The sequence below is a fragment of the Poecile atricapillus genome, chromosome 2 (genome assembly GCF_030490865.1).
Source record: "Poecile atricapillus isolate bPoeAtr1 chromosome 2, bPoeAtr1.hap1, whole genome shotgun sequence".
NCBI classification, from domain to species: domain Eukaryota; kingdom Metazoa; phylum Chordata; class Aves; order Passeriformes; family Paridae; genus Poecile; species Poecile atricapillus.
The window spans coordinates 119,583,576-119,610,310 of record NC_081250.1 but is presented as its reverse complement, the minus strand read 5'-3'; the positions used below and the strand labels follow the sequence as shown (position 1 = coordinate 119,610,310).

The window sequence follows — 26,735 nt, the reverse complement described above, 5'->3', positions numbered from 1 at the left end:
CTTTTGCAACCTGATAGCATTTATAATCTGCTTTCTCAGGTCTAAAATATAGATGAACTGTACATCAACAGCCTAATAATATAATATGAAACACAAAAATCCCCAGATAAAACAAACTCTAATATGAATTACTTCTTTATTAGTCCCTGCTTAGAGCATGGAGTATCTTTTATACTACCTTGTTGCACCAATCATATAAAGGAAAAAAAGAGAATTATACTACAGTATTATGAATCAGGGTCTTTTCCATTGCAGCATTTTTCAGTAAAAAGGCAAAGTGTTTTAAAAATCTGAGCATCACACATAAATTTACTTTCTCATGAACAAATTTCAAACAAAAATAATTTATACCTCAATCACCACGTAAATACCAGATTACCAAAAGTTTTGTAGATTAGACTAATCCTCTCCAAAACTGCTTCATTTTTTGGGGTTTTTTTCCAGAAAAAAATAGTTTTCTATAGGTTTTCTAACTGTGACTATAAAACATGCAGACAGCCATAAAAGCTGCCTGAGATGCATTTTTCAAAGCTGAGAAACCAGCGCTGTCTTTAACAGGTGGCAAAACAGCAGAAAAGTCAATATGCTATGTGACTGCACATTTGACCTAATAAAGGAAACCAAAATGCAAATGTTAATCGCTCATTATTCTGCTGAGAGGCCAACTGATTAACAGGGCACAGTGTGACATCTCCTGGCAGCTTTTAGGTTCTGCAAGGGAAACAGATGGATAAAAAGGATACAACACACCTGCAAAGAGCTGATACGATATAAACCCATCAATGATAAGACATGTTTCCAGTAAAAATACATCTTTAATTTCCACAGAATTAATCAAACATACTTTGTTTTTCACTATTTCAGCACACACACTTGCAGGCTATGTTCATGAGAATCTGAAGCCAACATAAACTCAGTACAAGTGCATGCTGCCCCTGAGGAGTCCTTTCCACCTTCCGGGGCATTTCATTCTTGCTGCCTCCGTTTTACAGTTCTGTAACTTGGAGTTTTGAGTTTTCTCATAAAAGCAATTTTTACTTTGAGGTCTCAGCTGGCTCCTCCTACAGCCAAGCCAAGAGCGCCAAGAGGGGCAGAAAGTTTAGGCACAAGGGCAAGGCCAGCCCATGCCATAGCAGAAGTCTTGCACCAGATTGCAGTGACAGCATAGCCCCAAACACAGATCAACAGCGCAACTTGAAGGCAGCAAAGGTTAAAAACAAAATCAAAAACAAACAAAACCCCTGAGAATGCAAATGTCTGCTCCTCCTCCAGCAACACAGGTTATCTTATTGCCTTGAATCTCCACTGTGCTATGACCAATCATAACAACCAACCAGTGGTGTTTGTCAGAAAAAATATTGATAAATTACAATGTTTCTGCTGATTCAACTTCATGGATCAATTTACAAGCAAACACAAGAAATATACTGGGACTATAAGCCCAACAGCATGAGGGCAGGAGATCAAATCAATAGTGATTGCTGAACAAAACCCAAGCACAACCACTAGAGGTTTTGAACAGATCAAGTGCTCTAAATGTGTGGATCAGAGGTAGCAAACCTCAAACTAGTATCAGCACAGAATTATATCTACATAATAAAACCCAAATATCTAAAATTTAAGAATATAGATAACCTAGGATTAAAAATTAAAAAATATAAAAATTGAAGGAACAGACTTTCCTGAAAATTTTTACTAATTACCACCTCCAAAAACATTCATTTCTGTAAGGAAAACAAAAATAAAAAAACCCAACCAAACAAAAAAATATTTAAGTGGAAGTATTTTTTCCGTAACAATTTTAACACCCAAACACATTTCAAGTTATACTCCATTTACTTAATTTCCTTCATATATTTACCTTGGCAGATTTTCGCTCATCAATAGGAAGAGATAATCCCTGAGTACGTGGATCTACTTCACCAGCAGTGAGATAATTTTTCTACATTAAAAAAAAAATTTAAACCATTTAATACACTTTAAAATATCAAATCTTACTCATTAAAGAGTTGTTAGGTATTATATTTTCTGAAGTAATTTGAGCAATTTGATGAAGTAAAGACTGAAGACAACCTTCACATTCTGAATATGTAAGATGTTCTTGGAACACATGAAAGAAGTGAAGTCAAGGAATGAGGGGAGTAAATGTCTTTGTCAAATTTTAAACTTGAGTTTGAAAGTGTTTGTCACTTCTTCCATGTTACATTACTTCCAGTATCTTAGTCTCTGTATTAAAAAACTCTATTTTTATTCAAAGAAACCCCACCCATTTCTTCTGTAGCACAAGCGTCTGTACAAACATAAGAGGCATCTTCCAAGACATTTATTTACTCAAGATGAAAAACTGTTTTTTCTAACAGCAAAAAACATATGTCTACCTCTAACAAATGGAATTCATGCATACAGTAGCACATCTCTATCTCAACAGTGTTTTCCATACCAGCAGTGCCCAAATTTTTCAGGATAACAACCCACCACCAAATCTTCCAATTCCTCATGGATCACCAGTCACTTTTACAGCAGAATCTCCCATCAAAACAAGTATGTTGTTGCTCCACACAGACCCCTGGGCTGCAGCATGGGACCTGGGTTGTGCAGCAAGTCAAAGCACCTGCTCTTCAAACCAAATACCAGCGCTGATGCAGGTCTTTAGATTCCAGGTCTAGAGGATTTGTCATACATCACTACTTTATTAAAACATCCCCAGGCCATTCCCAGTCAATCATATGTTTTGTAAATCTTACTATCTTTAATAAAAAGATCATCTATTTGTGTGTCATGGGGTGAAGAGGGGAATGGTGAGATACAGTATTTCACTAGCATTGTTTTTTTTCATTATCTTTGTTACAATGTGGCCTAAATGCTTAAAGGAATGTCAAGAAGTAACAGCTCTACCTGTTCCAGTACAAACCCACATCATTATAAACGATATTTCAAACTAGATATTAAAAAATTTAAGGGATTTATTAATGCAAAAATATTCAAGCACCAAGACAACTAGATTTATATGGAAAACCAAGTTATTTCTACTAGAAAAAGTAAATAAATTGTAATCCTCATTATTAAATAATTCTTTGCATGCATTTTGAAAACATCTCTAGAGATTACCTCTGATCTTAAAAACATATTTTCCAATATCAGAACCTGATATGAAAGCTGCATTTTTCTACATAAGCAAGACTAAGCAAGTTATTAACAAAAAAATATTATCACTGTGAGAACTGGTAAAATTCTCTATTTTCACCAGTTCTCTTTAGGTGGAAAAAGAAATTAGAGATTAGTTCTTCCTCAGTCCTTACCAGCTTAATATAGCTAACATGTACTAGACCAAACACACAAACAAAAAGGCCTTGTAATCTTTGAAGTCCAGTTGAGAATAAAACACTAGAAGATAATGTAAAAATTATATTATTTGGGTGCTTTGATGATAATTATGAAACATTAAGTTTTAACATGATATTCTAACTTTGAAAATAATCTAGAGTTTTAAGTGAAACAAGAAACAAAAATTATATAAAGATGATTTTGTTAGAGGTTAGGAAGACAGTTTGTTCTGCTGTTGCTATTGCTATTAAAGAATTCTAATGCATGCTAACATACCCAATTTGTATCATATATATGTTATTCAAAACCCCAGAAAAAAATAGAGATTGTGTTTCTACCACATTACCTCCTGGTCCTTGACTGATGTTGCTCAATCTGAACAATTTGGACGGACAGCATCAAATTTTAAAATTGTAGAATACACAAAAGTGTAAAAATATTTTTTAAATTAAAATTAATTAAACAAAGCTTGTAAAAATAACACCAGAGGTGTTATTTTCTCCTCATAATGCTTGTCTGTATTCTTGCATTCTGGGCAGTAGGTGCAAAGTAAATGGCTCTACTGCTTCCCTAAGCACCACTGACAAGATTTCATAGAGACAGGGAAGAAAAAAGCCCTGACTGTGGTTGCAATGATATATTATAATATTTATATAAGTTACTTTTTTATTCCAGCTTTATAAAATATGTATACCAAGAAAAAAAATCTGAACTCTTACTATCTTTATAAATGACAAACCTTGAAGCAAATGTCTACGAAAATAAAACCTATTGTAGAGCCCACATTAGATAGCAACAATGGCAACTGCATAGGGAAAAGGAAATCAACAAGTGTTTTAAAAACTTATGAATGGAAAAATAATATATGTAAGTAATCATTTTGCACAAAGCAAGCAATGCTGTTAGTCACAACTAATCACCACAGCATGCATAAATGCACAAAGCACAAATAAAAGTAATGATTTTTTAAAATTCCGAGAGCATAAAGTTTTCAAACAAAGTAAGAAGCAACTAATTTGAAAGAAAAGTAAATAACATTGAAGGCACCCTACCTTTCTTTTTGCCTGTGAAATACCCTAAAAATCAGGGAAAAGATACTATTCAAAAGGAGTCTTTGAGTCAAAAAATATTTGACTTAACAAAAAATACTTTCTTTCTTAAAGCAAATCCGTTCATTCATTTTAAGAACTAAAGACACTGGTAAATAGTATTTTCATAAAAAAGAAATTATTTGGTTCCTTATTTTCTTCTGATTCATGCACAGCAGCTACAGAATACCCCCAAGATGATACTTCATACATATCATTTCAATTTTAAATTTACCCTGACATTTAGTAAATCATGTTATGCAGAATATCAAAGCTTTTTCTTTCTAAAATTGAAAAGAAGCCGTCAAATGGAGTCATACTAAGTACAGGGATATTCTCGCCGCCATTACAGACCATAGAATATTTAAGTACTTCATGAAGTAGAAGCTTTTATATTCTTAAGAAAAAAAAAAAACAAGGAAGAAGCAAAAACAAATAAGCAAATTATTCAGAAAGAAGTGTACTAAATAATATGTAGTCACACAACAATCAGATCTGTAAAAGCTTAAAATATATAAACAAAACATTTTGTAATTACTTTCATTCAAGTCTTCAAAATCAGCCATTGCTCACAATGAATGCCTCCTTAAAAAAATTTTCTGCAGGAATTGTATTAATTCAATTAAATGAGAGAATAATTGTAAGAGACTCACTAAAGCCAAGCAACCAGACAAGGAGCTTTACCTGAGAAAGATATCGCCTGTAATCTTGTCGAAGTTCCTCTTTGAGTTTATGTTTTTTTCGTTCATATTCTTCTCCAAGAGGTAAACTCAAGCCATAGTCACCTGAAAGTTTAACACCATTAAATATCATTATTCACTATTTTGCATCAATACAAAGCAAAAGCTACATCTGGATTTTTATTAGACTCAAGCAATAAAAAAAGAATTAACCATCCAACCAGTAATTACACAACAGCTGGAAAAAACCCACCTTCTCTGTATGAGTGGTTGGGTGAAAAGCATAGAAAAATAGACTGGCATTTGGATAGTTTTCCTCTCATCCCTTGACTTTTTCTTCCCATTACAAAAAAAAAAGCACCATAAGCTGAATTTATTTGAATATTGTACATATCTCTTTGGTCAATGTATGTTTCCAAAGAAATCTCCTTTGACATGTGAGCTTCTAAATTATTAAGATATTTTAAACTGTGTTTACCACACAATAGAAAGCATACTTTCCAAATGAAAGCAACAAGCCATTTGCTTAGCATGTGAAAAATTTGTTTGCTCCTACACAACTAGAGGGAATCTGACCATATGATAAAAATAATAATCATTTTTCTTTCCATCTCAGTATTTTTAATCATAATAGACCCAAAACACGTAAGTACTCTTCTGAGATTACTATCAGGTCTCATAACAGCTGCACTCTTAAAATATAATAAAATATAATGCTATGCAAGCTGTTTGCTGTTCCCAAAACGCATTTCAAAGTACTTTATAAGAAACATCCTCTACCCCAGAAGCACATCTCTGTAGTCACTTTCACCACACTCCACAGAGTAGTGAATTGCACAAAATTACACAACTAGTGACAAAGATTACAACTGGGAGTGAGTGTGTGTACTACTAATATTTCATATTGTTTCTCTAAAAGCATTTCTACATCTCATGACCTATGCAAAATTAGTAGCAAAGAATAAAAGGGAAGAGAGGGATATTCATGACTTGCTCTTAGATCAGCCCAAATTTATTGTAGGATAGTTTGTTTGGCCTGGCTCAAGATATATTCTGACTTATTCTATCCTCATGAGCCAGGAAAACAGTGTATCAGGGAAAAAGTGGCAAACAGAAGTCAACCTGATATTCAGAACCAAAGGATGCAGTACCTAAGTATCTCCTATGCTATTCTGAAACAGCCTGCTGAGTCCAAGTATTAACCAAAATCTGCATGGCAACTTCTTTTCCAGCCTGCAAGTTCATTTTCTCCTAATTTTGCATATAAGGTAAGTGTGAATTCCATTAAAAAAAAAATTAATGTAACATTTCAAACCTCAGAAAAGCAGAATAGAATACAGAATAAGAATAGTTTCTTTCAGCTACTTGCTCTTGCCTTTTATTTTATGCCTAATTACTGTTGAATTAATTCTAGAAAACAAAGAAAAAGATCAAAAGCAAGTAACAAGTTGGAGAAAAGAATCATTCAGTAATTTCACAAATGCCACCGAAATTCAGTACCACAAAAAAAAAAAAAAAAAAAAAAAAGGTGAGAATCCAGTAGTAGTGAAGTATTCAAACAAAAGATGGTTTGAGATTAATTTTGTTACAGGGGACTTTTTTTGGTGACCAGAAAAGCACTGAGATAACAATTACGTTATGTTATGTTATGTGTCATGTTGTGTGTCATGTTGTGTTATGTTAGTGATCTAGGGGATATTTGAAAACTACACATTTCAAAAACTTACCCTTGGAGAGCCTAGCAGAGCAAAATCACTCCCATTCACATACATTCAATCTAATTTCATGAAAAATTTGTCCGAATTCTTCTGACAGAATAAGAGATATACCTTCTTTTTAATTGCTTTTTCACTTTAGTTTATTCTGTATTTGCTGTATTTATTTGCCATTTCACATTCTATTAACCACATATAATCACATTGACAATGATTTTTTTTTTAAATGTTAAGATTTTAAATACATTTTTACATAAAATGTAAAATTTCCACGTATGTAATGTTGAGAAATAACTGCAACTTTATTCAGTCCAAACCTCAACATTACTGCTAGAACTAGAGAATGTACTTAGTAGCTACCAAGGAACAAGTCTCATCTAATGTAATCCATAGGAAATTACAGTGCTTTAAAGCACAACAAAGCAGTAATATCAGCAACCATCCATTTCAGCACCCAAATGATTATTACAGGAAGTGCTGCGTTTGGCTGGGATAGTTCATTTTCTTCATAGTAGCTGATATTGGGCTGTGTTTTGGATTTGTGTGAGAAGCAGTGTAGATAACAGGGATGTTTCATTTACTGCTGAGTGATGACACTTCCTGCTTCTCACCCCACCCACCAAGGAGAGGACTGGGGATGCACAAGAAGTTGGACAGCTGACCCCAGACCATAGGTATATTCCATTCCATATGGCATCGTGCTCAGCAGTAAGACTAGGAGGGAGGTTGGTGGGATCTGCTGGGCATCAGTTGGTAGTGAGCAATTGTTTTACATTTGCATCACTTGGCCTTCTCTTTGTTATTTTCCTTTTCACTACAAATTTTTTTTTTCAATTATTAAACTGTTTTTATTTCAGCCCATGCATTTTTTCACTTTCACTCTTTCAGTTCTCTGCCCCCACCCTGCTGGTGTGGAGTGAGCGAGTGGCTGTGCTCAGCTCCCAGCTGGGGTGAAACCACAACATAGCAACACCTACTTTTCATTTAAGATCACCTGAATGCCCCTCATCTGTAATACTTCATTGTGTTACATTTCCTCAGTTAAGCTAAGAATTATCAACACTAGGAGTAACTTGCAGAACCTAATAAGACTGCCAAACATGTGTGATAGATACGTAATCAAGTGCTGCCCTCTAGCTAAGTTTATCTATTATCACTTCTGGAGGCAAGGAATATTCAATTATCATTTCAAGTACTTTTAAGTGAAGTTTTCCTCTAAAGGTCTTTGAGGAGCTTGCCTTGCTGATTGCTGGAAGTTCTATTTATACAGCATCCCTACAAAAAACATGTTTTTATTTATGCAGCTAAGATCATCTCAGACCCACAGAGTCACAAACTCAAGCTCCATCCCACTGAAAGCTGCAGGATTACACCAGAATTACAGTAGGCACAGTATGAAAATTAAGGAGGTACTGACCCAAAGTGTCTACACATGAAAGAAAAGAGTTAATTATCAACAAGAAATAGGACACAGAAAAGCTCTAAAGCTCTCAGGACAAACCTGAGCTACACAAGTGTAGCTAAGGAAAAACAGCAGTGCCTACAGAAGGGAGATGGTAAGACAAGTAAGGAATGGTGGCACATTACAGAAACAGGAAAATGGAGAAAAGAACAAAATTACACATTTTCAATCAAATGTCACAGAGAACACAGAGAAAAGAAGAAAAAGGACATTATACATAGAAAACAGATATTAAGCTGGTAGCCACATCAAAATAAATCTAACCATTTCACCTGGTTAAGATTTCAATCAAAATGAAGTCCTTGTTCTTTCCTTGCACAATGAATGACTATATTGTAACAAAATCACAAAAGCAATAAAAACAGTTTAAACTGCTTGAACATTTGAAAGACACTATTTAAGAGAAAAATTCGTTTAACTATGTGCATCTTAGCCAAGTTGGCTAGGACTCTCAGGGGACTGAAAGAAAGAGGCCCTGCTTCCCCGGCACAACACAGAGGGAATGTACTTTCTTGCAGTAAAGTCCAGATGAAAGATGGACTTTCAAAGACTTTGTTCCACCCAAACAGGAAAGAACATAACCAATCAAGGACTGGCAAGCAGTTTTTTTGGGTTGTTCTTTTTTTTATGTTTGGTTCATTTGAGGTATTTTTAATGGCACTACCTTGCAAGAAAAGAGAGATGGCTTTTGGAATATTTTCCCACCAAAAAAAAAAAAAAAAAAAAAAAAAAAGCCTAACAACAAAAAATTCCATACAATCCCAAGACTTTTGGAAGAAAAAAAGATATACTATACCTAAAGGATAGTTCTGTTGACTATTTGGAGGTATATTTTCTTTAGCCATGGAGATTAACATCTTGCTAGTTTCAGAAAGTTTCTCGGATTCCTTATTCTGAAAACAAAACAAAATGTCTTACTGCATCACAAAGTAAAGGAAATACCACATAAAAGAACAACATTAGTAATGTAATCATTAGCATTGGAGAACAGAGAGATTGAAAGTAATGCTGGAACAACACTTTGAAACTACTAATAAAAAACCTGATAAGAACAGTTTTTTTGATTGTTATTTGCTTTTTATATTTCATAGTTTCTGGAACAGAAATTTTGAGGATATTTGTACCTTCATCCCTACCCCAACACCCAAGCCCAACAGTGAGCAGAGGACAGAACCCTGCTAATCAGCTTCCCTAGGGAGGGGTGAAGGAGTAATAAAAGCCATGTACAAGACTTCTCACTTGTAAAACACAAATCTTACTGTGTATTCCTGGTGGCATGCAGGTTTTTTAAAATCTACATATAGATATGAAGTACTCAAGTTGGAAATTACTTTGAACAGATAAATCTTTAATATATTCTTCAACAACAAATACAGTTTTGAAAGCATAGTAAAAAGCAAGCTTCAATCAAGTCTTTGGCAACAGAAGACTTCAGGAGAGCTTTAAATTCAGGAGAGCTTTTTTATACTCTTACCCTCATTTCCATGTAAGGTGGATCATTTTCAAGTTCTGCCTTATCTCGTGCCAACTTGGCCTTCTGGTTTTCAATAAATTTTTCTAAATCATCCGCCATCATTTCTAAGGTTACAGAAAAGATGTAGAGCATGGAATTCATGTTAGAACCTCAAAAATGTAAAGCTCAATTACAATTGCTTAAGACAGCAGTTAAAAATAATCAAATTTCTCCCTCAGAACTATGAGCCTTAAGATATTTGCTGGGACAACAGAACAACTGACTTGGGAAACCCATCCATGGAAGAGATTCCTTGATGTTTCACCAGAGAGAAAATTCAAAGATTCCAGATTGCAAGACTGATGATACTTCTCTAATCTTTTTTCTAGCATGGCTGAAGTGTTTGGGGGTTGTTTTTTTTAACTGCAAGCCTACCAGTGACCTTTCACTACATACTAACACAAGCTTAATCTTAGTGAACTATAAAATTAAAATTATTAAACACAGAATGAAGAAATCACTAGGAAAAAGTACAAAAAGTGAAAAATACATGCACAGTCTAAAATATGGACCAGATCACACAATTAATTCTGTGCTTAACTTACTATCATGAGAAGTCTTAAAAATAATCAAACTTATTCAAAACAAAATATGAATTTTAAAAAAAAAACTCACAAAATACATGAATAGTGTTTCTGGAGTTGGAGCCAACCGTACCTATCTCCTCTACCACTAAAATAGCAGAGGCAATAAGAGCACCTACAAGTCTGCAATAATCCTAAAATCAGGGATATAAGGAAGCATTGACTCAGAATCAGACATTGATCTGTAAGGAAACATGCACAGAGGAACAGCAATCACCTCTCTTTCATTAGTTGTACACCTTGCATATTTAACTGGAAGTCCTTCAGAGCAGAAATTCAGCACTTTATTAGTGGAATTTAGTGTATATTGCTGCTTTCAGTGACCTCATAATAAAAACTAAAGTCACTCAAGTTCATGTCAATGGAACTGTACCAAAGCTGACTTAGTTAAAAATACTGCAAAGCTGCACACTAACTGATTATGGAAAAAAGAAAGACAAAACCAAAAAGAAGTAGGCATACAAGCCTACTCATCCTAATCTCCACGCAGCATTTTCACCAATTCCAGTGGCGGAGGAGTTTTACGAAACCAAGCCTACCAAAAAAAAATAAAAATCCTCAAGTTATATTCCATGCTTAAAAATAAGCATGAAACAAAGAAAATTATGACCCTCAAATCACTCCATACAGCTTAAGCAAAAGGACTGTTTATGCAGATTACTGAAAAATTACATCCAGTATTTAAACTAAGACAACAGGTTTTTTTAAGGCTAATTCTGTATCATTAAAAGATCGTACAAAGTAAACAAGAGGCCAGTGAAAAAGGTATATTAGAAAAGTTTCAGGAAAAGGATTGAAGAACTTAAAAACAACAGCAACCAAAAAAAGCCAAACCACCACCTCAAAGATAATAAGGCAGCACACAGGTAAACATAAAAGTAATGTGTCCAGAGAAACGGAAAGAAATTCTCACTAGAAACAAAATGGAAATAAAAATGCACAAATGCTGTAAGAAAAAGTGAAGTAACTGCAGACTAATTTAATTCAAAAAATACATTTACTTGATGTATTCCTTCTCTTTTTTGATTCATTATATAAAATTATAATATTGTTACAAAGGAGGCAGAACTAGGCCAACCTATTTACAATTCCTAGTGGTAGTTCAGGACAATCAATGCCAAAAATAAATATCCCCATCTGATTTGTCCTAAATCTTTAATCTTATTAGTTTTGCACACTGATAAAGGATAAAAGAAATCTGAAAGAGGATAAGTTTCCAGGCATGGTAAATTTTATTTAGCCTATCAGGTTACATAACAATCATGAAAAAAATGTTCTGAAAGGGTGAAACAACTTGGCATAAGTTGGTCTCATCACCTACCCCATGCTGCACAGTCATCAAGAGGAAAATTACCACATGTAGGAGGCACTGTGAGAAGCCTTTCCAAAAGCTCACTGACTGTAACATAAACTGTAACATCTATATTTCCTACCTCTGTCTACAATAGCATTTATAAACTCTAGCACTGTTTCCAAATCACTGGATGGGAAGGGTACCAAAATTATTCTGAGAGCTGGCATAAGGAAAGCAGTCTTTGCAGAGTATTTTCTAACTAGCATGAGGAACACAATGAATATTCCAGCATTCTGCACTCCTGTCATATTGCTCAAAAGGGCAATATAATACATTAAAAACCAAAGACAAAACAGTTACAGTTGAACTACACAGGCAATTCAATGGGTGTGAAGAAAGCTGGCAACTCCAAGCCTTGGAGAACACTAAGCTGACTAATGCTACAGCACTGTTGATTCAGCATATCTTTAATACAGCACAATTTCCTGGAAGAGTAGCCAAATGCTTCTTAGAAATATCTAGACACTTTATGTCTTAACATCCTTCTACTTATGCTGATTTTCTTAAAACATGCATGAGTGTGAACTCTATGAGATAAGCAAAAAGAATATATTACATCAAAAAAAGAAAAATTTCTTAGTTATTCTAAGTAAGAGTGACAAATTCAATGTGACACATACACTATTACAAAAATATATCAGCATGTAAGCAAGTATCCTACTGAATATTAATCAATTTTGTTATCTTCTGTACCATGTGAAGAGATCATGACTAATCACAATAAAAATAAAGAAAGATAGCACATATCTATCAGCCTTTCTTTAGCTCTTGCAACTTTAAATCTTGGATAACTTGCATTCCCAAAACAATTCATTTTTCAAAGTGAAATTCCATTAAACAAACCGCTGCTATATATTCACGTACTGTCTGAAAATGTCCCATAAAAATATTTTTACATATTTTTTCTTTCAAGAGGATTTTAGATTTTCATAGCCTCTTTTCCTTATTCAGAGTTTACAAAAGCAACTCTGAGTAATTAGAGTCACCTAGGTAGACTTCAACTTAAACAAACATAGCAAGCAATAGAAAGCATACAGATATTCAAGAACAATACATCAACTTTGAACATGATATTTTTACTGGACCTATGCCCAAACAGAGTTAATAATGCATGTATTCAAATGTACTCTCTATTCAAGGTATCCAAAACACCAATGTGCAAATGTATTGTATGTACTATATTTACCTACATATTGTGTAGTTATTTTATCTCCTAAAGCGATGTTTACTGTGTTGCATTCTAATCTTTCCATTCTCCTCCTAATTGTTAAGGGAAACGCACAAAATTTAAAATCAGCATGTGGAAGTGGATTTCATCTCTTCTATGCCACCATAATATTGAAATATCATCAGGAGCACTGGCAAAATGGCAATTCCCATCCACATGAACTGCAGCACGGGTGGCAAGGAGGGAAATGCTTTGAAAGAGTAACTATATGCCACGTTTAATAATTGTACTTACAACTTATACGGCCATTAATTGTGTCATTAAGAAACACTGCTCAAAGTTTAACCCAAACTTCCTAAGGAATTAGTACTGACTGCTTCTGTGCCCGTGTGAACAGCACTTGGGATAAGCTACTGCTGCCAGAGACGCGCTCCCTGTACTTTTCTTTCAAATTCACTGCTGAAAAAGCACAGATTCCAAGCTCTGGCCTCTCACAAATAACAAACTCTTGAATAAAGCAATGCGACTTTTTCGCAATTGAGAAGGCAATCCATCCTCTGAACAACCAAGCAACAAGTGTCGCGAGTTACTTTCCCTCCACTACAGGGCTTATCTATTTTTCAGAGCACGTAATTTGATCCAAAAAGACACTAATTTCGAAAAACTTTCAGACCCATGAGATCAGGTTTATTTCTCCAAGAGCGACAGCTCGGGGAAGCGCCTCTCCCCCGGCCTGCAGCGCCCGCCTCCCTCCTTCCCTCCTCGGCAGCACTTCCGGGGCACGCCCGGAGGCTCCGACCCCCCAGGGAGCAGCTGCGGGGCGGGGATGCGGCACTCGGGGCTCGGCCCCTTTTCGGATCGCGGCACCGTTGTCAGGCAACGGCCGCACAACAAGCGGCCCCACCGGAAGACCGGGACCAGCAAAGCCGAGCCGAGCCCCGCTGCCCCCGCGGGGACCCCCAGACCCGGCAGTACACCCCGGACGCGCCCCCGCCCCGTTCCGCTCCGGTGCCCCTCCCGTTGCCCTGCGAACCCCCCTCACTCCCGCCGCCGCCCGCTCCGAGCTATGAGCGATGCGGGCGATGGAACCGCCCGGCGGGGCTGCGAGGAGGGTCCTCGGGCGCCGTGCCGCCCCCGCCGCCCGCTCACCGGTACCGGCGGCCGCGGCTCCGTCCGCGCCCCGCGCGTTACCGCCGCCCCGGAACCCGGCGGGCGGCGCCGCGCAGCGCCCCCCGCTGCCCCGGAGGGCGGCGCGACTCGGCCGCCACCTCCTCCCGGGCGGGGAAAAGCATCGGGATGGGAGGCGGCGGCTAGGGGACTTCCCAGCATCCCAGGGTAGGGCCGGTTAGAAAGGAGCGCAGCGAGTCATCCGGTCCAACCTCCCTGCTCCAAGTACGGTCACCCTAGAGAGCGCACGGCACAAGATTGCATCCAGACGGTTCTTGAGTATCTCCAGGGAGGGAAACTCCACAACCTTTCTGGGCAATCTGTTCCAGTGGTCAGTCACCTGCACAGTCAAGATGTTCTTCCTCATCTTCAGGGGGAATTTCCTGCGCATCAGTTTTCTTGCCTCTTGTCCTATTGCTTGGCACGTCCCAGCAGAGCCTGGGTCCATCCTCTTGACGCCTCCTACTTTAGATACTTTTATATATTGATAAGGCCCCCTCCCAGCCGTCTCCTCGAGGCTGAACAGTCCCAGCTCCCACAGCCTTTCCTCATGAAAGAGATGCTCCCGTCCCTTAAACATCTCTGTTGCCCTCCGCTGAACCCGCTCCAGAAGTTCCGTGTCTCTCTCGTACTGAGTAGCCCAGAACTGGTCACAGTAATTCCAAAAGCATAAGTGAATAAATTGATAAATAGTGAGAAACGCTTCCGCCCGGCCGAGTTTGGGTTTCTGCGGCGCCGCTTCACAGGGCGAGCGGGTCGGGCCCGGCCGCGTGCAGAGCCGAGTGAGGCCGCTGGGGGCGCAGCGCCGCCCCCCCCGCGCCTGCGCGGACCGTACCACCCTCCGTGCGCACCCCCGCCCCGCGCTTGGTTCCGCCTGCGGCCCGGTGCGCCGGTGCGGAGGCGGGGCCCGAGCCCGAGCCGGGAGCGGGACGATGGCGGCGGCGGGGAGCAGCGCCTCCGGGAGCGGGATGGCGCAGAAAACCTGGGAGCTGGCGAACAACATGCAGGAGGCACAGAGCATCGACGAAATCTACAAGTACGACCGCAAGCAGCAGCAGGAGATCCTGGCGGCCAAGCCCTGGACCAAGGAGTGAGTGGGAGCCGGGCGGCGGAGCGGGCGGGTGGGCGGTGAGGACCGGCCTGATCTGATGGCTCTGCCTTCCCTTCCGCGGCCTCTCTGCGTTGTTGCAGCCACCATTACTTCAAGTACTGCAAGATCTCTGCGCTGGCGCTTCTGAAGATGGTGATGCACGCCAGGTCTGGCGGAAACCTGGAGGTGATGGGGCTCATGCTGGGCAAGGTGGACGGGGAGACCATGATCATCATGGACAGCTTCGCCCTGCCCGTGGAGGGCACCGAGACCCGCGTCAATGCGCAGGCCGCCGCCTACGAGTACATGGCTGCCTACATCGAGAACGCCAAGCAGGTAAGGAGAGATAGCAGGGGGTCTGACCCCCCCGTGGAGATCCTGTGCGCCTTGTGAGCTACAGGAACATAGTGGGGGGGTTGCAGGCTTCCTCCCTCAGTGATGAGGTGCCTGCCCGACTGTCCTGTCTCTCCTCAAACATGTCAGTAAGAACTATGTCAGCAGCACGGAATGCAGGGCCCTGTAAACATTTTCATATCCATGTTTTCCTGACTTACGGTAGGTTATCAAAGGTTGGACATGATGATCTTGGAGGTCTTTTCCAACCTTAATGATTCCATGAAAAGTAGTAAGTTATTTTTATTGTTAAGGAAGTGTTTTTATGTCTGAGGCTGCTGGCTGTTTGAGAGAGTGTGTTTCTAAAATAACTGATACTTCTTCTAAAAACAATATGCAAAATTAAATATATGTGAGCATTGGACTTACTTAGTGTTTGTAGATCAGAATTATGACATTCAGTCTTACCTTCTTCTGAGGTCTTACTGTATAGTATGCTGCTCTTTTCCATAAAAAAAATATACATATTTGTGAAGAAAATGCCAGTGAAGGATAAAGTAAGTTTCTGTGCAACTTAATTATTCATATTTATCATTTGGAAATTTGGATGAACAGACTTGCTTGTCTGCTTCCCATCTTCGTCACTTTTGATTCAGAGATCCATGTCATATTAAAGATGATTATACAGTGAAGTTCTTATGTGCAGAAGGATAACAAAAATACATGTCTACTCTGTGACTGATGTGGAAACCAGTACAGCACATCACAGCACTTGCTGATGTGCTTCTTCCAATACAATTCTATACTAGAAATAAGAGTTGAAATATCTTTAACTCTCCAAGCTCAAACAGTTCTGATACCCAGTTGACCCACTGATTTTTAAACCAGCTAAAATTAGAAGCCCCTTACATACTAAGTGGATATAACAGAGGAGTATTTGGGTTATTTTGGAGAGTGTACTTATGTTCATAACCTTACATAGAGTTGAAGGTATTGAAAGGGATTTGCATTAGGCTGAATCATAACATCAGCAAAGAGTAAACATAATGCAGAAATAATTATGTTCTGGGACTTAAAATTTTTAATAACTCATCTCTGTGAGAAAATGTGGAAATAATTCATTTAATCTAGTTTATCTGAAAACAGTGTGATACTAATACTCGTTTCAAAAAGTAGGTGACTAGAAGAGATGTCTTTGCCCAAAGATACAATCATACTATCTTTAAGTAAAGGTATATTCATAGAATCACATTCTTAGGTAGAAATACTGAATTTCAAAATAGTAAGTATATAGCATAAAATTACAAACAGCTTGCCTTATGTTTAAAACAGTCCAGGTTTCTGTAGGAGTTTTTATGTGATAAGAAATGTTTTTTTTCCATTGTTTATGTTATTCCGTTTTGTCTATTCTTGGTTTCACAATTTTGAAACTTGACTTGTGTGCAAATAAAATAACTCAGCTTTCCTGGTGCTCTGGCAGAGTTTTCATGCTGGCTGTTTCATATTTGATTTTGGCAAGCACTTGTTCTTGGAATACCTCTTTTTATCATTAGGCAGTGTCGTGGTTTTAAAGCAGTAACTAAAAAAAATTACTTATTTCTTGCTGTGAGATATGGATTAGAACAAGAGCAAAACAGGCTTAAAACTTAAAAGGAATAAAGAAAGTTTATTAACAAAACTACAAGAATAAAAACACCAGAATAAACCCACAGAAAACCCTTTTATCCCTCACTACTTAGCCATTCTCTTGTACACGTGACTACATAGAGACAAGAAACTTTGGAACTTTGGTGTTTAAAACAGTCCCAATTCCTGCTGGAGTCTTTTCATCAGTCTTTGTAGAGAAACAAAAGTCTTCTTCTGCTAATCTATGGAGTTTCTCACAAGAAAACTATTTCTGTTATAGCTTTCTATTTTCCTGATGCCAGCTGCCCGGAAATCTCTCATCAGAGTTCACTCCTCTCATTTCACATCACTCTGAGGTGTGTATGGGCCATGAGTTTAGGGATGTCATTTTAAGGATGAGTTATTTAAAGGCAAAAGTCCTCTTCATCTGTCTCTGTGAGCTTTGCTGGAAAACAGTTTTCTCATTGCCTCCAAGGCTTCAAATCTTTGCTTCACTCTGTTCCAGCACTTCACTTTATCACAATTACTCTACTTTTTACTCAAAATCCACACTTTGAACACTCCATTCCTCCCAATATACTCTGTCATGAATTAAAGGAGTCTTTTCAAACCACTATTGACCATCTCCATAGCTTTAACAGAAAGGTATTTCAGCTTATAAAGCATCTCCTTATTCTCTCTTCCCCATCTAAAACTTAACTCTTTTCCTCACTGTCTCTGATGGTTTTATGATGTCTTCTTCATTTTGATTGTCTCTGTCTCTCTGGGAAAAAGGAGTAATCTGTACGTTTTATCCAGGTAGTAAAAGAATTAAAGTCTTGGAAAAGCTGCAAGAGTTCATAGTGTCAGGTTTCAGTCCAGCAGCAGAAACTACAAACTAAGCCAAGCTGGCCGGCTCTGCTTCTCCCCACCCCCCGCCCTCTGCGGCCTTGTCCGGCCTGGAGAGGGTGGAGGGAGGAGGCCAAGACAGAGCCTTGTTACCTTGTCAGAAGCAGGAAACCCAAAGAGAACAAGAGAGCTCTGGCTTTACATCTTAAGGGGGTGTTCACAAGTTGATCTCACTTTTCAATGGTCAAAACTGCTGTCAATTCTTAGAAATGACTGATATTTGGTCAGGAGAAAAGACTCCCATCAGCCACCAGCAGCTTCAGCTTCCTTAGCTCTCAAAAACCATCTTAAAGGTAAAGTCACCCTATGACAGGTAGTTGGTTAATATATCCCCGTATATAAGTGCTTTATAGATGCTGCTGTTACAGTTGCTTGACTCTCCAAGGACAGGATCTGTTCTTAATGTACTTCAGATAGATTATTTGGCTTTTAAAAATGACGCACATTCTTTAAGTGTTTTGTTGGTGTCTCTCATGGGAGCTGTACAGAAAGTATAAATATTCTGCACCAGTTAAGAAGTAAAGTATTCCGTTTGTCTGTTCTGTCTTATCATTACTGGAGCAGCCAGTAAACAATTCCTTAGAGAGAATTACAAAAATTAGGTTCAATTGGTGTTTATTCTCCTGAGGTTTTTTGGCTTTGCTCCTTTCTCTTCCAGTATTTTTAGAGATAGCCATGTGTATTATTTGGAAACTCCTATTTTGAGGTTTTATCTGATAAAAAGTTGTCAAAAATTCATCTTTTGGCTTTTAAACCTGTCTCCAGGCAATAATTTCTGTTGCTTCTAGTGTTTGAAAGCATGCGTTTGAAGGTATTTTTTAAACCTACCACTAATCTAATAGTATATGCCTGTGAGATATGTTACCATATTAAATAATTCATTTTCTACTGATGTTACCTACATTATATGGGTTTACTTGTGTTACATCCCTAAGAAATTCCTTAGCCCTGCTGAGGAGCCACAGCTCACCATCCAGCTCTGTGGAACCTCTTCTGTACTTCAGCTGTCACTGACAAAGGAGCTCCAGGCTCCTTGAAGGCCTTTGTTCTTTGGCAGCAGCTGTAGCAGAGAATGCCGGTACTAGTCATTCTACGGTTTCTAGGGAATATTTTATCACGAGCGAAACTCGTATTTATCCTGCCGCGCCTTGCAGTGTGCTGGAAATGCCGCTGGAGGGCAGCCGGTACTAGGGGAATGGAGCTGAACGCTGGGGCTGTTCCCCTTCCCTGCTCTTCCTTAGGTCGGACGCCTGGAAAATGCTATCGGCTGGTACCACAGTCACCCCGGCTACGGCTGCTGGCTCTCGGGGATCGACGTCAGTACCCAGATGCTTAATCAGCAATTTCAGGAGCCCTTCGTAGCAGTGGTTGTAAGTACTGGCTGGTGGGTGATAACCCTGCCTAGCAGATCATGTTGAGGGGAATAATTTTTGGGTTTCTGTCTATTAGCATTTTAGTAGCATGTACTTTGTATGATGGAGGTGTTAGATCCACACTTTAAACTGGTGCCACTCCTTCTTCTTTGCTGGCCACATACTGGCAAAACCAGTAGTGTAGCTTGCCTAGACCATTTTCACTGCATTGTTACAGTTGTGGTGTAATTCTTAAGCGTAAGGGGGTTTTATGTACTTAGGAAATAAGGAAAATTGGTTTGAAAAAATAATCTACTGAAGGCTATTGATAATTCCATCTCTTTAGAAAGTCTGATACCAACAGAAAAAGTACTGTTTATGACAGAACTAATACAATTTGTATGAATTGCATTTCTGAAATAAAATTACTATAAACTTAATCTTAACCTGTAATAAATAATAAAATGTATGTAATGAGTATTACCTGTACTTCTACAGATTGATCCAACAAGAACAATATCTGCAGGAAAAGTAAATCTTGGAGCTTTTAGGACATATCCTAAGGTAAATAGTTAAAACTATCTAAAATTAGCTAGTGTGTGAACACTGAACTGTCTTTAAATGATTGTCTGAGTGTGGTCTGCTGTGCTGTACTGAATGTTCAATCCAAAGGAGATGTGCCCATACACTGGTTACTGCACACCTTTGGATATTGATTACATTTATAAGGGTTGACTTCTAGTTTGGTTTTCATAGAGTTTTGGTAGTGTTAAATCAATTGCACTGTCCAGATTGTGGAGCTGTCCCAAAATTATGTAGCTCCATATAGCTGGTTTCTAATGGATATAGCTATAGGTAGTATTCATCAAAATTGTTTTATGTTAGCTCTTCTCTGTTTATTTTTCAGATCTAAAACCAAATGTTAATAGCTTGTTTAATATGTTGTAATTTGCTTTTAATTTTAGAAAAGGAAGGTTCAAAACTATCTACTTAATTTTTTCAAATGAACACTATGAATCTTCACAAACTAATATACAAAAAAGTTAATTAAACAATATGGGTTAGACTTAAAACTAAAAAAATCACATCAGTATTGGAGATTCAGGTCTCCGAATGCATCCTCTCATGTATACTTCTGGCTGTGCTATTTAATTTCAATCCAATAAAGTTCAGTAAAGTAAATCTTTTAAATACCCAGTTATTAGTGACTCATTAAGAACTTCAGGCAGCCATCCAGTAAAACAATTACCAAAATTAATTGTTTCTTGAAAATTAAATTTAGTAATTGACTAAAATGTTTGTGAGGGGTCCAGGCATTATATTTGTGTTGACAAAAACATATGAGATCTTAGAACAGCTTGTGATTCAGGAGAACATGCACTTCTGTGGGCAAAACCACTTCAGAAATACTTTGAGAATTTTGAACAGGGAGAAGAATCCTGTACCTGAAAACCAAATCACATCTGGAAAATGCACATAAGAAGCGTATTTTTAGGGAGTTCTCACAATGGACTGCAGGCAGTTCTTGCTTAGTCAGTAACTGTGGATGGCACCATCTTGGCTAAACAAGTAACAGAAAGTTTTAGGTAACTTTAAGGCATATCCATGGATGCTTATTCCCTCTTCTCAAATCTTCCTCAAAATTTCCAAGAACAGGTAGAGAAATACTGTCTAAGAAGAAGCTTGCCCTTCTTTGATCTAAGAAATTATCTAATCCTATGCCGTGTTACTCATTTGAAAAAAACTCAACTATGACCACTATATATAGTTTGCTTTTGATAAACCTGAAATTGTAATGACTGGAACAGCTAGTAAAGCCAAATCTAAACCTGAGATCCAAGAAAATTCTGAATTTCAGGCTACCAGGGGAAATGTTATTTTCTCTAGACAACAATACTAGAATTACATAAACTGCATTTTTTTTTTGTAAAGTTTAGGCATTTTGAAAATCACCATAAATACTGTGTCATCTCTGTCATTTGTTAAATTTTTAGGGCTATAAACCTCCAGATGAGGGTCCCTCTGAATACCAGACTATTCCACTCAATAAAATAGAAGACTTCGGTGTACATTGTAAACAGTAAGTAACAAAAAAACTACTAAAATTATTATTTTTTGTGTGTTTAGGTTAATGATTCAGTGTGAAAAAGTAAATTCCTTGTAGTGTTTCAAATCTTGAAGTCGCTGTTGCTTTAGCACTCTCGTTTTTGTGAAAACAGTGGTTACTGGCATTTATCAGGAGATGTTTTTGACGCAGTGCCGGATTTTTTCCCCAGCCAGCTCCCAGCACTGAGCCAAGAGTGGGCTGCTCCTGGCAAGCAGGGCAGCTTAGGGCTTATGCTCTACAGCACTGGCTGTCCAGCATCGAGGGCAGGAGCAAGGATGATGGAGAGGTCTTCCATGTGGCTTCCAAAAGGGATTTATTCTCTTAAAGGTTCCAGAGAAGAAAGACAAAAGATACAGGGGTACAGCAACTTAGGTGTGGGGGAGGAGCAAGCGAGTGTACAAATAATAAACCAATAGGGGAGACTTAGGGGAAGAACACAAGGCGGGGTTACATAATGCATAAACCGATGGGGTATACCGGGGCGGAGAGCGGGGCACATGGGCCAATGGGGCTTCCAGGAACAGGAGAATTCCAAAGGGCATTCTAAAGGGGGTTGGCACAAGGGAGGATTGATAACTTAATGGGAGGGGGAACAGGAAACATTCGGGAACAAGGGGCAGGTATCAGGGTGGATTGGCAACTGGGGTAGGAGGGCACAACTGGGACCAAAGTATTAACATGGGGGGGGGGGGGGTACAACTTAACAATAAAGAATGTAATTGAATCAAATATAATGAACAACACTGCACTGCAACATGTTTTAAGGGAGAACTCTGCAAAGATAAATATGAACTTGGTTAAAAGCTGTACCAGTTGATTTCTGAACACTTCTAAGTAGTGATGCCTTGTTGGGGCAGGGAGGAAAGGGTCAGATCTCCATTGATCAGCAGGAGGCTGTGGTCCCACTGCTCTTCGGAGTAGGGATATGTGCTGTGCAGCTCCTTTTCTTACTTTACTGGGAGTGTTAATTTGTAACACCACTAAAGCCTAGCCTAGCCTTATTTTGATACCACAAAATAGTCTGGTAGAATGTAAGATTGTTTGCCTGTTTGTAACATTTACTGCTACCAAGCATTCCTCAAGTAATTAGAAGTGATACATGCAAAACTACAATCATCTGTAAGTTATTACAGTATTGAAGAACCTAAGCATGAAATAGGTTGTTAAGAGAATAATTAAAAAACTCTTGCAATCTCATTTAACAGAACACAGCAGTATGTGTAGGGATTATGTATTGAATCTCTAAATGAATTATTAATGGAAAATTGTTCAGGGAGTTGGAACTGGGAGTAACCTTAAGGGCTTTGAATTTTTAAAGATATTTGCCATTGATAAGGATTTTTTCTGTTGTATGTACTTTGGATGACACATTCAAGCAAGACATATTTAGATGGTCGCTTATTTTGTTTGCATGTTTTTGTTTTTAAAGGTATTATGCTTTAGAAGTCTCATACTTTAAATCGTCTTTGGATCGTAAATTGCTTGAGCTGTTGTGGAACAAGTACTGGGTGAACACTCTCAGTTCTTCTAGTTTGCTTACTGTAAGTACTTTTTAACCTTGTATCTCTATAGAGCACTGCACTGAGTAATGGCGTTTAGTAAGTAAGCACTTAAGAAAAAATAAACAGTGGAACTGTTAAAACTAGGTTACAACAGAAATACTGCAGGTAGACCTTCAGTGTAACAGCTGAGCATCAAAACCTTCCCTCTGCAGAAGCCAATTTTTTTTTCTCTTGGTCAAAACCAACTGAGTTTTACTTATTCCTACATAACTGAGGGCATGGGTTGAAAGTAATAAAAAGAACCCAATTCAGGCTTTAGGGATTGAGCATTTGTCAGATGTTCGGCATCTGTTCTCTTAACCACCACTCATGTTCTGTATCACTTCAATTGTAGATATAGATTAAAATATGCAGCACTGTACTTTTAAAAACTCTTCTCAGGTTTGGTTTATTTTGTGTTTAAATGCTTGAATTTAGAGCTTAAATTGAAAATGTTTATTACTTTCTTTTTCCTAAGAATGCTGACTACACCACTGGCCAAATCTTTGATTTGTCTGAAAAATTAGAGCAGTCAGAAGCTCAGCTTGGAAGGGGCAGTTTCATGCTGGGTTTAGAGACTCATGACAAGAAGTCAGAAGACAAACTTGCAAAAGCAACAAGAGACAGGTAAGAGAACACATCCATGTGTTCTTCTTGTGAAAAGTATTATTCAATTTTAAACTTTTATCATGCATGCAATTGTAACCTGACAAAATTAGAGTTAAGAATTAGATTATAGATAGGAATGAGAGACTCCAGAAATCAATAGTTATTTCTGAAAGTTAAAGAAAATCTTGCCTCTATTAAACCTACAATAAATTTTGAAGTTTTGGGGGGTTGGAATAAATTTAATTCTAGTTTATTAAACAAAAAATTGCTGTAAAATTCCATGAGTATCTGGAAAACAAAAAAAAAATGTTTTCTGTCTCATTTAAAATTGCAACTTTCCTAGAAATTAGCCAATTTTTATTGTTAATTAGGTTAAAACCAGCAGTAAGTAAAATTATGGTATAGAGCTTGATTTTTAAGAACTAGTGTTAACAGTCCAGTGAGTTTAGTTTACATTTGTCTAATACTTTTACTGACATAAAAATTATTAACTCCTTTTCTTCATATTTCTTAATTAATGTATCATTTTTTTTTAGACATGAGAAATGGTTGAGTTTCTTGTTTTTTGTTTTTAAGAAGTAGCTTACAGTTATGCTGGCCTCTATATTTAGCTCCCCTGCCTGATAGCAAATACTTGCTATTGTAAGTTAATAAACTTATCACTACGTGCACAACATTCTTTCAAAGAAGTTGTAAAATTTTCCCTCAGTTTTCCTTATGTTTCTTGGTGATCAGCTCTGGTTGTTTTGAACTTTGAAGCACACAAGTTGCTTCTCAGTAATACTCACATCTCTTTCCCAGTAGTCTTAAGAATTAGATGTGCTTATAGTGCTTACACTATATCACATTAGAGTCACCGTTTTTCCAAGTAAAATCTTTTAGCAGAGGTTAATAGTGTCCAACAGCTCTTACAGCTGGGCTGTTCAAAAACATTGTATTTGGCAAATTTCAGACTTTGAAAACCAAGAAATACTGCACTCTATATGACGGTACAAACTCAGGTTCATCTGTGGAGAAGGCAGGACTCACCTGCACACACCTTAGGAGTATTCTGAGTGAGATGAAGTAATTCCATTTAATAAGGAGATAATTCTGTAGAATCCCTTGGAAGAGAGTGCAAAAACTGAACAAAATCTGGGGTGTTTGTGTGTTTTCAGATTTTGAGGCTTTTTGTCCCTCTTCCCCATTACTTTATCTTGATAATAGGACAGTTTCCTGGTATTCTCTCCCCCTGACACACCTTTGTTTAACTTTTTCTCGAAAGTTAGCAGCTCTTAAAAGTTTTCTAACAAACATGATTGAGTTGGAGGGAGGTTGACTTTTAAAAATTATACTCATTTAGCCTATTTTAATTGCAGAATACATTTGCAGTGGAGTTAATGCTGTTGCTGGCTCATAGCAGCCAGGTTAAGTGATACGTCCCAGTTCCTGGAGGGAAATAGAATAGCAATGCTTTAAAGATGTGAGGAGAATGGAGTTGCTGATAAGTTTGCATTGCTGTTTGGAATTCCACAATACTGACTGCATTTTATTTTCCCTTTACTCTTACATGCTTACAGTTATTCTAAGAAATAATTCTTTCTCTGATCATGCTACTTTATTATTTGTTGCAGCAGTTCTAGGTATTTTTCTTTTCTGTTTTTATTTAGTCTTCATCAGTAGTTAGTTTATAAATTGTAAGGAATTGAAAGGAATTGTTTTTGTCATAAATTTTGCTTTCCTGTGCAACAAAAGCTACCATAGTTCCCAAAATGGAGTGTAACACTTCTACAGATGCATGTTTTCCTTCAAGTAGTGATCTTTCGTAAGAGAGAAGACAATAGAAGATCTGTGCAGACACAGGACAATTCATTTAGTGCCACCTAAGCTACTCTGGAAAAATAAGGCTGCAAAGATCACTAAAGGATTGTTAGACATAGCTGTTTAGGGAAAACACTGCTATAAAGCATTAGCAGAAAGGTGCTTACACTGGGCTGTATGATAACATCTGTTACTGTCCATGCACATCTCAAATCCATTTCTTAAGGGGACATATGCATTAGCCAAACTGTGCTCCAAGTCAGCTTGCTTTCCCTAGGATTCCTTTATCTGTCTAATAGTAATTTGTCCCTATTCTCCATGCCTTCAGTCCTGGTTCATCTCTTGCATTTGTACAGTCACTTCTTACTTGTTAGTTTGACACTACATTGCCCTACAGCAGACATTGGGGAAAACTTGGATGAATAGGAATCCTCTCAGCTCTTTGGGGTTTTCGCACATTACATATTTTGACCAATAACTGATTTGTTCTATAAACTTTTCTTTAATGTTCCCTGTAAAGTTTCTCAGAGGGACCATGGTTACTGTACACTACTGTACTGAGCTTGGGCAAAGGAGATAAGGTAGAGAGCAGTGAGAGCCTGCAGGTATTGATAATATCAGCTGACAGCTCCACTCCCTCTAAGGATTTTTTTTGTTGTTGTTCAGATGCCGACAGAGCCCACTTGCTATTGTTAATATAAGATGTCCTAAATTGCAAGACAACATTTTCTGGAATTGGTCTTTGTATAGTCAGTTTGCTTTTTAAGTAACAAAAAGGTATTGGCAACAATGGTTAAATTGCTGTGTGTGACTGTTCCTTTCTGGACAGTTTTTAAGATTCATGGGGTTATGGGCACCCTGAACTTCCAAAACAGCTGGGTATCTTCAAGGAAAATGACAGTTCAGTTTTTGTCCAACTTTGAATTTATGCTTGTTTTTCAGCTGCAAGACCACCATAGAAGCTATACATGGATTGATGTCTCAGGTTATTAAGGATAAACTTTTTAACCAAATTAATATAGCTTGAACTGCATTACCAGTTGTTATGTATCTCCAAAGCAGAAAATATCATAGTTTCTTTTGCTTGGACTTGTTCAGTTTGGGAAATGAAGTTGGAGTGGGAAATTATTCAGTTAATTTGTAGTACTTTAATATTTCCCACCTGTTTGACCAGTTTTAAAGCACAAAATGTTCCAAAATGTAGTGCAACTTTTTGTTCTTTATCATAAAACCAGATTGCAGAATTGTTGCAAAGGAAAATGAATGTGAGTTACTGGATTTTGCCCTCAGATGTTTCTCTCTGTTATCCAGCTGCAATAAAAGAATTTTGAAAC

At 37.9% G+C, this 26,735-nt stretch overlaps 2 protein-coding genes across 8 annotated transcripts in view; one reads left to right on the top strand and one right to left on the bottom strand.

Annotated features, from left to right (window-relative positions):
- Positions 1-14,779, bottom strand: part of CSPP1 (centrosome and spindle pole associated protein 1) — a 62,120-nt gene extending 47,341 nt beyond the window's left edge. For 2 of the 7 annotated variants that reach the window (XM_058833100.1, XM_058833102.1), the window contains exons 1-6: positions 14,038-14,776; positions 9,744-9,847; positions 9,066-9,162; positions 5,097-5,197; positions 4,377-4,400; positions 1,862-1,942 (exon numbers count right to left, since the gene is read on the bottom strand). In XM_058833100.1, the coding sequence (XP_058689083.1) occupies positions 1,862-1,942; positions 4,377-4,400; positions 5,097-5,197; positions 9,066-9,162; positions 9,744-9,845 (405 nt within the window). In that variant the 5' untranslated portion in view covers positions 9,846-9,847; positions 14,038-14,776. Of the gene's footprint in view, positions 1-1,861; positions 1,943-4,376; positions 4,401-5,096; positions 5,198-9,065; positions 9,163-9,743; positions 9,848-14,037 lie in introns of all 7 variants that reach the window. The other 5 variants (XM_058833097.1, XM_058833101.1, XM_058833104.1 and 2 more) reach the window with 4 other exon arrangements.
- Positions 14,780-14,854: 75 nt separating this feature from the next.
- Positions 14,855-26,735, top strand: COPS5 (COP9 signalosome subunit 5). Its single transcript, XM_058832598.1, has 8 exons — positions 14,855-15,145; positions 15,247-15,481; positions 19,234-19,362; positions 19,843-19,908; positions 21,339-21,424; positions 22,881-22,992; positions 23,471-23,619; positions 26,344-26,735. The coding sequence occupies exons 1-8, from the start codon at positions 14,988-14,990 to the stop codon at positions 26,426-26,428; spliced, it is 1,020 nt and encodes a 339-aa protein (XP_058688581.1). The 5' UTR covers positions 14,855-14,987; the 3' UTR covers positions 26,429-26,735.

What these genes read in the sequence shown, in the direction of transcription:
- COPS5 (XM_058832598.1), top strand. Translation starts at nt 14,988, where the DNA reads ATGGCGGCGGCGGGGAGCAGCGCCTCCGGGAGCGGGATGGCGCAGAAA. An exon ending in AGCCCTTCGTAGCAGTGGTT is followed by an intron (nt 19,363 to 19,842) that starts GTAAGTACTGGC and finishes GTACTTCTACAG; the next exon opens with ATTGATCCAACAAGAACAAT. An exon ending in GCAAAAGCAACAAGAGACAG is followed by an intron (nt 23,620 to 26,343) that starts GTAAGAGAACAC and finishes CTTGTTTTTCAG; the next exon opens with CTGCAAGACCACCATAGAAG.